The 11,497-nt window shown below is 44.5% G+C and overlaps 1 protein-coding gene across 1 annotated transcript; it reads right to left on the reverse strand.

Annotated features, from left to right (window-relative positions):
• Positions 1–636: 636 nt before the first annotated feature.
• LOC145800582 (uncharacterized) lies at positions 637–10,802 on the reverse strand. Its single transcript, XM_082890285.1, has 4 exons — positions 10,701–10,802; positions 1,981–2,406; positions 887–1,049; positions 637–779 (listed from the first exon to the last, which is right to left on the reverse strand). The coding sequence occupies exons 1-4, from the start codon at positions 10,800–10,802 to the stop codon at positions 637–639; spliced, it is 834 nt and encodes a 277-aa protein (XP_082746411.1).
• Positions 10,803–11,497: the final 695 nt, after the last annotated feature.

The following is an 11,497-nucleotide window of genomic DNA, read 5'->3' on the forward strand; positions in this document are numbered from 1 at the left end:
TCTAGGGTGTCTCAGTTCCACCCTTCTGTCTCCATTTTGTAACAAATGTTATAGACTTGACTGTACGGTTATAGTTAGGGATTTGATCCCTGACATGGATGTTTGTGTATATGTTGCATATAAATATGTTTTGGTTGTCAATGTGGCATGTTTATAAAAAGTCTTCTTGCATTCAGACTGTCACAGCTCATTGGACATCTTTTATTTATTGTTTTGGCTTCCGCCAGCCCCTTACTCTGTATTACTGTCTTTACTATTAAGCAGGCCTTCCTTAATCACAGATTACTGGCCGGTTACGGTGCTAAACCCATAGGGACGGGTTTGGGTCGTAACATGCCTATAATACCATGTAGGAACCAATAGCCAGAAGGCCATCCATAAGTAAAGATCCCTTTAAATAGAAGGTAAGGATATGCCACTGGAAGTACCGCACTCTGCGCCAAATGGTACCACATTTATCAATTTTGACAATAATCATAAACACAAATGAGACATGGAAGAAGAACTGCTATATATATATGAACAGCAAACTTCAACCTGAATTGTAAATCCCAACGAAGAGGTGTATGATGAAGAAATGGACGGGCCTGGCCTCTCCTGAAAAGGTATCTTCGTGAATTGCTTTTTGTCCAAAGCCTAAGCACCCAATGGTGCAGGGCTACCAGCAAGATAAGTGACAGTGTTACCATTACAACTAAAACCCGATCCAAGTCTCTCAGAAAGTTTCAGTCCTCTCATTTGAGACTGGAATAGTATCTCAGTCGTGCCAAACACTCCACCTGCAGAGTGATTCAAATTATCTTGTATTTTTATTTTTAAAGTTCATAACGTTTGTCTGACTAAAATTGTAACAAGATTTTGGGTATCTATAGCTATGTTATATTACCTGAGAGGATAACAAAATCAGATGTAACATAGTCAATCTCATTGAGGTATATATGCCAGCGCCGCCTTTTTTTCCTTCTAACTTTGTCTTCCTTTTCACAAATGTAATCTGGGTTTTGTACCACATACTGAACTTGGCATTGTGTTTTGATGGTGCATCCTGCCTAAATCGCATAAAATCTAATTTTAGGATAGAAGAGATTAGCACACAAGGTGCAAACATTCACTTGCAACCTACGAAGCACAGGTGCAGGTACGGATACTTGTACGGATACGTTAAGGGTATGTGGATACATCAAGACCTAAAAAAATAAGATAAGGGTACGGTTGAGTTATGCCAATAAATTTATTATTTTTTATAACTTACAATTTGAGATTCAACTTACACATTAAAGTTTACTACCAAAACTAAAAGGAGAAATTCTAAAACCAAAAGAGAAATCATTGTTCAACAACAACAATACTGAAGCAAAATCCATAAGCTATTTTAATGCCTTTAAATGGCAAAAATTACAAAGCAAAATTTCATATTTCAAAAGCAAATTAAGCAAAATTTGAAAGCTAGAAATTTCAATTTTCACTTCCATCAACTTCATCATTGAATAATGAATCTTTCATTGCACATCAAGCAAAGGATTTGCAATTTCAAATAAATTAAAACTCTAATAGATTAAATATATCTTCATCAATGTCCCATAACTTAGCGTACCTGATTTACCCATCCCGTGCCCACAGAGTATGAATTGCCAAAGAATATGTAAAATATACCCGGTATGTATTTCGAGTACCCGATATGCATGTAGCTCTATCATTATGCGTATTAGTACCAAATATGAGTACCGCAACATTTTTGAAATACTTGTGCTTCATAGCTTGCAACTAATTCAACTGTGTTCATGTAACATTTGATGTACAATGCTATTGGAGAATTGGATTCATTTTGTGGATGCCAAGCATCATGGCAGTTAATCATATGGAGTTAGTTTTTCACATTTATTGAAAATGACAAGGCAGTACTCTCTCTCTCTCTCTCTCTCTCTCTCTCTCTCTCTCTCTCTCTCTTTAATTTAAAAAAATGAATAAAAGGACAAAAACCTGGACTGAAGAAACCAAATAATTTTTGTCTGTAGAATTCTTGGCATTATAAGGACAACCAGCAAGACAATTTCCACATGCTAAGCAGCTGCCCATCTCCTGAAACTTTGATGAATTGGATGGCTGTTCTTCTATATCAAAATTCACACTTAGCTTCAATGGGTGACTGCTGGTTTCTTTGAACCCATCTTCTTCAACTATTCCCTTCATGATCTTGGCATTAGGATACATGATGGGAACACTCTGTATTGTCAGCATGGATGAAGCAGAAGCTTCACACATCTCCCAATCTTTTTCCCATTCTTTTGGCCATTTTGGATTCCTTCTTGAGCGGATTGGGGCCGGCATCATCACTCCTGTATACACCAGTGAACCTCCGCCGAGCCCGCAGGCCACTGTTGCTACAGAATCATCTTGTATAGACACCTATATTTCAATCAGATATGGATCCAGCAAGAGTACATTTTCTCCATCTTGTATGGTTTGTTTTGGAAGTTGGTTAACAATCGATTTTTTGAGTTTCTTTTTGATTTTTTTTTTAAAAATGTGTAAAAAAGATAGAGAGGTGACTGGCTACTCTTTTTATATTGGGAAAACACTAGGCCCCTTAAAAATAAATAAATAAATAGCATAATTTCAAAATTTTGATTTATAAATAAAAAAATAAAAAATATCATAACTAAACACGCCATAATGTATGACTAAAAATTCTTGAGTTATAACTAAAGAAATTATAAGTCATAATTAAAATAATATTTATAATTTATAATCAAAGAAAAAAATTAATTATATGAGAGGGTAATTTTTGATAAAAATTAGGCCGAGCTATGTGGTGGACTTCGTGGCCCAAAGCACCAAGGACTTGGTAAAAAGGCCGCAAGGTTATTCCGGCCCAGGGGAGATAAAAGATACTCCGGCCCAAGTGGATAAAGTTACTCCGGCTCAAGAGCGATAGATTTATTCCGGCTCTGCGGAGATGATTGACTTACTTCGGTCAGAAGAGATAAAGTTACTTCGGATAAAGGAATGTAGAGCTGCTTCGGTTGACAACTTGAGTTAGTCCGGTCTTAAAAAGATAGTCCGGTCATAATTGAATTCGGGTAGGTCGGTTGTAATGTTGTTACTCAGTAGATCGGTCCAAACACACCACGGTTCATGTATGAGAAAACCGAGATATGGTGTAGCATGAAGAAGAACCAAATAACTGTTAGTACGGCCTACTTTGTGGCTCGGCATAGCCATTTTTACTTCGGTCAAATGGAAGTCCGGCCGTAAAGAAAACCATCCCACTTGGTTTAAGCAGTGGGGGAGGGTGTAAAAGGATAAGCATTATCCTTAGGAGAATGAATCCTAAGAGGACTCTGCATGGAGAAGTACAAGTCCTACTAGGATTGTGCCACGGAAAACTTATAAAAGCCCACAAGCACCACCTTGGAGGAGGTAATTGAACACAACCTTTTTGAGAACATAAGACTTTGTCTATTTGTCAAGCTTACTGACTTAGGCATCGGAGAGGTTTCCGGCACACACCCGCCGGCTAGCTCACGTTTGTGTTTTCAGGTGACAAAGCGACGTCGTACGGAGGAGCGTGGACTTGGTCAACAGGATTATACGAGGAGAATTATTTCCTCCCCGTACAATTGGCGCCGTCTGTGGGAAGAACAGACAAGAACAAAAAACCTCTTGACTAAGCTTCTCCTTTTCTCATTCAATGGCACACATTGAAGACTTGCCCCAGTCCGCCGTCGACGGACTAACTCCAGAAGGGGGCGCAAGGCGTGAAGGATTACCCTTTGTCCCTCCTATGGCAGATCTGGAGCCCCAACAACATAATTCCAGGAGGAGTGGCAGGGGAAGGCGGAATAGCAGCCCTCGACATTCTCAGAGTCCTGACAGGCAAAGGAGGAGGATTGATCCTTAAGCCCTGGAAGATCACGTGAAGGAACAAGATGAACTAATTCGAAAGATGGCGGCGGACATGGAGGCTTTGAAACGCCAGATGAAGACTAAAGATGTGGCGACAGGAGAGGGGCGCAAGCACAAGACGCCCCCTCGCCACTCAGAGAATCGTAGTAGGAATACTACACCCTCCCAAGGAGAGAGCAGAAGCCTCAGGACAGGCGACACTCACTCCTTATCTTCAAGGACTCGTCACTCCAGGTCTGAGAGGACGAGATCCGAAAGATCATACACTGAAGGAAGCACGTATTGGCCTTCACATTCACATCAAACCAGATCTAGACAAACAGAGCTGCCCAGGTCATCCGACTTACGAACCGTGCTCGAAGAAAAAGCACGATGCAAGGAGGATGCCAGGGCGAGGGATCCACACCGAGTTTCGGCCTTACAACGGTTGGCTCCTCGGACGCATGGAAGCGTCGAGGTTGGAATGCCCATACCGCGACCGGCCTACGAACCAACGGACAAGGCGTTGGCAAGACTACAGACTTCGCCGTTTGTCTCAGCAATCGAAAACGCGCCCCTGCCATCAGGCTTCCTTCATCCGAAATTCAATACATATGAAGGAAAGACGGACCCATATTCACACCTGAGCCACTTTCGCCAAGTCATGGCTGTGTACAGGCGAAACGAGGCCTTAATGTGCATACTCTTCCCATCAAGTCTGGGCGACCTAGGCTTGACTTGGTTCGAAAAGCTCCCAGAGGGCAGCATAGCCTCCTGGGCCCAATTGGCAGAAGCGTTCGTAACGAGGTTTTGGACAAATACTAAAACACCGGTGGAGATAGACCAGTTACTCTCCATCGACATGGGTGAAAAAGAGACCCTCAGATCTTACAACAGTCGCTACTGGGAGACATTCAACCAGATTGGAGACTGCCCCACCAATCTAGCCATTGCGCAATATAAAAGAGGCCTACCAGTAGGGAACCGACTAAGGGATTCAATTACCATGACGCCACCCCTCACCATGGAGGCCCTGATGGAGAGAGTGCATCAGCACATCAGGGTAGAAGAGGATGGCGCACGTGCAAAAGCAAAATCTAGTGCAACCGTGGTACCAGAAAAGAAGACCTCAGCAAAGGTCAATACAGTAAATCGACAGAATAAGAACGGGCGTGGCAGACGAGATAACGGAGAAGACCCAGACAAAAGATGGTTGAGAATCCGCACTGCCATAACAACGGTGTTCAAAAAACCAATATATCGGATTCTGAGCGAAATAAAAGACGAGTCATTTGTGAAGTGGCTAGCCAAGCTAGGGGAAACTCAGAAGAATTACGACGACAGATCACGGTGCACCTTCCACAAAGAAAAGGGGCACCGAACTGAGAATTGCACGCCACTGAGACAGCACTTGGAAGAATTGGTGGCAGCAGGCCACTTGGACAAATACATTGAAGGAGGAGCGCAACCGGCCCCCCAAGATCATAATGACCATCCCAATAGAATGCCGATTGATGCACCACCTCAAGGCACTATCAATGTAATTCATGGGGTTTTTGAACCTGAGCGCGTATGCGAGCTCAGAGGTTCAATCAAGAAGGCTGAGCACTTTAGGGAAGTATTAAGTGCCCAACCTACCATCAAGAAGGGGAGGACAGAGGCAACAAACGTCATGTCCTTTTCGGATAAGGACTTGGAACGAATTTACTGCCCCCATAATGATGCCCTGGTTGTCACTCTCCGAGTCAAGGATTTTGACGTCAAGCGGATTCTGATTGACCAGGGTAGTTCATGTGAGATCATGTATTACGACACATTCAAGCAACTAAAGCTGCAAGACAAAGACCTGGCGCCTGCAGTCTCTCCCCTGATTGGATTCAACTCCATGCCAGAATGGCCTGTCGGCAAAATAATCCTTCCAGTCAGAGCAGGAAGTGTAACAAAACAAGTGGAGTTCTGGGTATTGAAGGTCCCCTCCACCTACAACATCATCCTGGGCAGAACATGGCTGCATGCCATGCGTTCAGTAGCGTCATCATACCATCAAGTAATGCGGTTCCCCAACGACACCGGCATAATTGAAGAAGTTTATGGCGATCAGATCATGTCAAAACAGTGCTTCGCCACAGCGAATGGAAGCCGAGCTGCCAAAGGATACGTTCATTCGGTGGAAGAGCCAGAAAGTAATGAACTATTCGCGGACGTCGGCAAAGAGGCTGATCAGAAAGCGGTGGAGGACTTGGTGGAGGTAAAAATAGATGAGAAGAACCCGGATAAGTTCTTCTTGCTTGGCTCATCGTTGTCCAGCACTGAGAGATTAGAGGTCTTGGAATTCTTGACCTCTAATATCGAAGTATTTGCCTGGACACCTTACGACATGCCAGGCATTGATCCAAACTTCATCAGTCACCAACTCAATGTCCACCCATCCGCCAGACCAGTCATTCAGCGCACGCGCAGATCGGCACTCCACCACGCCGAAATAGTGGCAGAAGAGGTAGGCAACCTGCTGGAGGCAGGAGCAATAAGGGAAGTGCACTACCCAAGATGGATCTCCAACACAGTCGTAGTGCCGAAAAAGAATGGTAAATGGCGTGTCTGTGTCGACTACAAAACAGTCAACAAGGCGTGCCCAAAAGATAGCTTTCCTCTACCAAGGATAGATCAACTGGTGGACCTGACGGCAGGGCATAACCGTCTTAGCTTTCTGGATGCATACAGAGGCTACCACCAGATCGCCATGCATGAACCAGACCAAGAGGTCACATCCTTCACAACACCAAGGGGGTTATATTGCTACAAGGTCATGCCCTTTGGCCTAAAGAACGCTGGGGCAACATTCCAAAGGATGGTCACCAAGATGTTCGAACCATTGTTAGGCAGAACAATGGAGGCTTACATCGACGACATGGTGGTCAAAAGCAAGGATGAGAATGACCATCTTAAAGACCTAGGCGAGATGTTCCAGATCCTGAAGAAACACAAGCTGCGCCTCAATGCGTCCAAATGCGCATTCGGAGTTGGATCTGGCAAATTCTTGGGCTTCCTGGTGACCAACCGAGATATAGAAGCCGACCCCTCTCAGATCAAAGCAATCCAGGAGTTGGAGAGACCAAACTCAGTCAAAGAAGTGCAGCATCTCACTGGTATGGCGGCTGCACTCAACCGGTTCATAAGCAGATCGTCGGACAGACTACGACCGTTCTTCCAAGCTTTAAAAGCCAAGTTTGAGTGGGATGAAGAATGCGACCGAGCTCTGGAAAGCTTGAAGGAGTACATGTCTTCCCCATCACTACTTGTTACTCCAGTACCTGGTGAAGAACTCTTTTTGTACCTAGCAGTTTCTCAGCACGCAGTTAGCGCAGTGTTGGTCCGTGCAGAAGGAATACAACACTTGCCCATATTTTATGTCAGCAAGACATTGTTAGGAGCCGAAACAAGGTACTTGCCATTGGAAAAACTAGCATTAGCATTAATGATGGCATCCAGAAAATTAGCGCACTACTTTCACGCCCACACCATAGTCATCCTCACAGCCTTTCCACTAAAAGCTCTGTTTGAAAGGGCGAACTTTAGTGGGCGAATTTTGAAGTGGGCAGTAGAGTTGGGACAATTCGACATCAAGTTCCAACCCAAGACCGCAATCAAAGCCCAATCTTTGGCAGACTTCGTCGCAGAGTTTACTCCTGGAAGTCATCATATCTGCCCAGTCGACCTCACTGACACAACCGAACTAGGGACGGAAGTTGACGCCGGAATAACGCAACCCCTAGTGGAAGGTAGTCAATCAAGCACCAAGGCAGACCATACTAAGGACAACAAGGAAGAACCAAACAAAGGCTCACCAGCAGTTCAGACAGAGGACGAAGGGCAGACAGCCAACATGGACTTTGAAGAAAACACCATCCTTGACCCCACGGCATCGTCTGATCCTTCCACTTGCTGGAAACTATTCGTTGGAGAGATGTGGAAGCTCTTTGTGGATGGAGCATCCAACCGACATGGTGCAGGGCTTGGCATAGTCCTCATCTCTCCAGACGGCCTGGTTATAGAGCAAGCAATCAACCTTGGCTTCCCAGCATCCAACAATGAAGCGGAGTATGAGGCGCTTCTCGCAGGACTCAAATCGGCACACTTCATGAAAGCAACCGAACTAATGGTGTACAGTGACTCTCTGCTGGTGGTAAACCAAATTTCTGGCGAATACGAAGCAAAGGACGACAGAATGGCCAAGTACCAAGAGTTAGTCAGAACGGAGATCAAGAAGTTTGATGTGGTAAGGATAGAACAAATTGGCAGGGAGGAAAACAGCCGAGCGGACGAGCTAGCAGGCCTTGCCTCAATGGCAGATACATCAATCCCTCATCCATTACTCATCGACTTCTTACCAAGACCAAGCATAGAAGACCCCGAAGCAGAAGAAGTATGTTGCGCAGAATTAGGCCCTTCTTGGATGGATCCCATCATCCTATTCCTAAAAGACGGCATCCTACCAGAAGAGAAAAAAGAAGCCAACAGAATAAGGGCAAAGTCGCAGCGGTTTTGGCTATCTCCATCTTTGGCATTATACAAGAAGTCGTTCTCTGGGCCTTACCTCAAGTGCGTTCATCCCAGCAAAGTAGAAGCATTCCTGTTCGAAATACACGAAGAGGTGTGTGGAAGTCATCAAGGGGGAAGGTCGCTCGCTTACAGGGCTATTTCGCAAGGATATTGGTGGCCATATATGCAAGCAGACTCAGAGAAATATGTAAAGAAGTGTGAAAAATGCCAGAAATTCACGCACCAAATACATCAACCAGCAAGAGAACTCCTACCCTTAACTAGCCCATGGCCTTTCGCAATGTGGGGCTTAGACATAGTAGGACCACTTCCAACAGCACCCGGGGGCAGAAAATTCTTTCTCGCAGCAACAGACTACTTCACAAAGTGGGTGGAAGCAGAAGCATTGGCGTCAATCAAAGAAAAAGATGTGAAGAAGTTTGTTTGGCAAAATATTATCACTCGGTTTGGCATACCAAAAGCACTGATCTCAGACAATGGAACTCAGTTCGACGGCAGAATCTTTAGAAGCTTTTGTAAAGAATACAAGATAGAGTTCTACAATTCCACACCGGCTTATCCTCAAGCAAATGGGCAGGCTGAAGCATCAAATAAAGTCGTCTTGGATGGACTAAAGAAAAGGCTAGAGAAAGCAAAAGGCAAGTGGGCGGATGAACTTCCTCACGTCTTATGGGCTTACCGCACCACTCCTCGGCGATCAACTGGAGAAACACCATTCTCCTTAGCCTATGGAATGGAAGCAGTAATCCCACTAGAAGTTGGCCTCCCCACAATTCGAAGCGAAAATTTTGATCCAGACTTAAATGGAGAAGCCATGGCCCTAAAACTCGACCTTGCAGAAGAAAGAAGAGAAAGAGCACTAGTCCACATCGCCTCATACCAACGAGAGTTAATCAGAAAATATAGCAAAAAGGTTCATCCAAGACAATTCAAAATTGGCGATTGGGTACTGCGCAAAGTAATGGGAAACACCTTGGTCCCAGGAGACAGCAAGTTAGGCCCAAATTGGGAAGGTCCTTATAAGGTGGTTGGGTTAGCCGGCAAAGGGGCATACCACCTAGAAGACAAGGATGGCAAGGCAATCCCTAGGCCATGGAATACGGCCAATCTCAAGATATTTTACTTTTAGCTTTTCTTTTTCAAACATTATGTAATTTTCTCTTCCTTCAATAAAATGAGAAATTCTTTTTAGCACAAATTACTCTTTGTAAAAGTTAGCTTTCAAGACTTAAGTATATTGCAAGCATTCTATTCTAAGTTAGCTGGAAAAACTAACTTAGAGGTTGGCTGGATTAAACCAACACCCTTCCTAAGCCCAGGATAAGGATCCAGGCTGCAGGACATTTGGTCGGAATAACCAAATACTATAAGTTAGCTGGAAAAACTAACTTCAATAGTTGGCTGGAATAAACCAACACTTGTTACTCTTCAGCCGAAGTAAGTGCATGGCTGGAGAGTGGTTGGCTGGAATAAACTAACTCTTGATACCCTTCAGCCGAAGTAAGTGTCTGGCTGAAGAGCGGTTGGCTGGAATAAACCAACTCTTGATACTCTTCAGCCGAAGTAAGTGTATGGCTGAAGAGCGGTTGGCTGGAATAAACCAACTCTTGATATTCTTCAGCCGAAGTAAGTGTATGGCTGAAGAGTGGTTGGCTGGAATAAACCAACTCTTGATACTCTTCAGCCGAAGTAAGTGTATGGCTGAAGAGTGGTTGGCTGGAATAAACCAACTCTTGTTACTCTTCAGCCGAAGTAAGTGTATGGCTGAAGAGTGGTTGGCTGGAATAAACCAACTCTTGATACTCTTCAGCCGAAGTAAGTGTATGGCTGAAGAGTGGTTGGCTGGAATAAACCAACACTAGTTACTCTTCAACCGAAGTAAGAGTGTGACTGAAGAGTGGTTTTCTGGAATAAACCAACTCTTGTTACCCTTCAGCCGAAGTAAGTGTATGGCTGAAGAGTGGTTGGCTGGAATAAACCAAACAGTTTGTACTCCTCAGCCGAAGTAAGCATATCGGCCAAGGAGTGGTTGGCTGGCAAGCATAGTTTAGAAAGCCAAAACCGAAATAACAGTTGAAATAATAGAAGACATTACAAAGCACTGGTATACATATAACAACCGGAATAAGAGAAGTAAAATTTTCATTCAAAAGAGAAGTCAGTACAAAAGGGCTTAGTTCGGTTACAAAGAAAAGAGTACAAAATTAAGAGAAGAGTTCATCTATCTCGGTGTCAAAAGCCGCATCATCACCAACTCGAAGACCGGTCTCAAGAGGAAGCTCACTCTCGGCTGCCATGATTCCTTCGGTTGGAATCACGTCTTCATTCGGCTGCTCGTTAGGAAGGTCCTCTACCATGGGTTCCAACCGAAGTGATGGGTCGGCACCAACAACCGGAGTGTCTTCAGGAGCAGAGGAGTCATCAGTGTCTGAGTCCTCCAGGAACTCTTGTTGCAAGGCGTCTGCATACGCCGCAAGGGACTTCGGTATAAAGTACGCTGGAGGGTCGAAGACATCGGTCTGTTCATCATGACCAAGCTTCTCCACAGCCGCCCTCCAGCCGCACTTGAAGAAAAGCTCCTTGGCGGCGTCGCATTGTTTGACATAGGCCTCCTCTGCCTCCTTATAACCTCACTTGTACCCCTCCTTTTCGGCCGCCTCCATGTTCTTTTTTAGTTCGTTTATTTCGGCATCTTTTCTCTTCTCAAGCTTCAGCAACTCTCGCAGATACTTGTCTTTCATTACAATCGCCGCTTTTTGTTTCTCCGCTTCAGCCGAGTTAACCAGATCGGCAAGTCGGCCGTTCTCTGCTTGAAGCTCGGTCATTTTCCTTTCGGCCTCCACTAGTTCGGCCGCCTTTGCTTCGGCTTCCGCCATCGCTTGCCTTGTGGTTTTGCGGAGTTCTTGGACTTTCCTATAAGTGACATTGTTCTTTTGCAAGGCCTGGCAAAACAAAAATTTCATCTCAGCCGAAGTAAAAGTTAGAAAAATTTAGACAGAAAAAACAGACAGAGCTACTTACCAAGATCATGGACTTGGAAGCAGACCGAATT

The sequence above is a fragment of the Camellia sinensis genome, chromosome 10 (genome assembly GCF_055761805.1).
Source record: "Camellia sinensis isolate YWXY chromosome 10, ASM5576180v1, whole genome shotgun sequence".
NCBI classification, from domain to species: domain Eukaryota; kingdom Viridiplantae; phylum Streptophyta; class Magnoliopsida; order Ericales; family Theaceae; genus Camellia; species Camellia sinensis.

Excerpts from the sequence above, each read along its gene's own strand:
- LOC145800582 (XM_082890285.1), bottom strand. The coding sequence starts at position 10,802 with ATGGTAGAGGACCTTCCTAACGAGCAGCCGAATGAAGACGTGATTCCA. Across the intron at positions 2,407-10,700 it reads CTCTTGAGACCGGTCTTCGA|GTGTCTATACAAGATGATTC; the intron begins GTTGGTGATGAT and ends ATTGAAATATAG. Across the intron at positions 1,050-1,980 it reads ATTTGGTTTCTTCAGTCCAG|GCAGGATGCACCATCAAAAC; the intron begins GTTTTTGTCCTT and ends TATGCGATTTAG.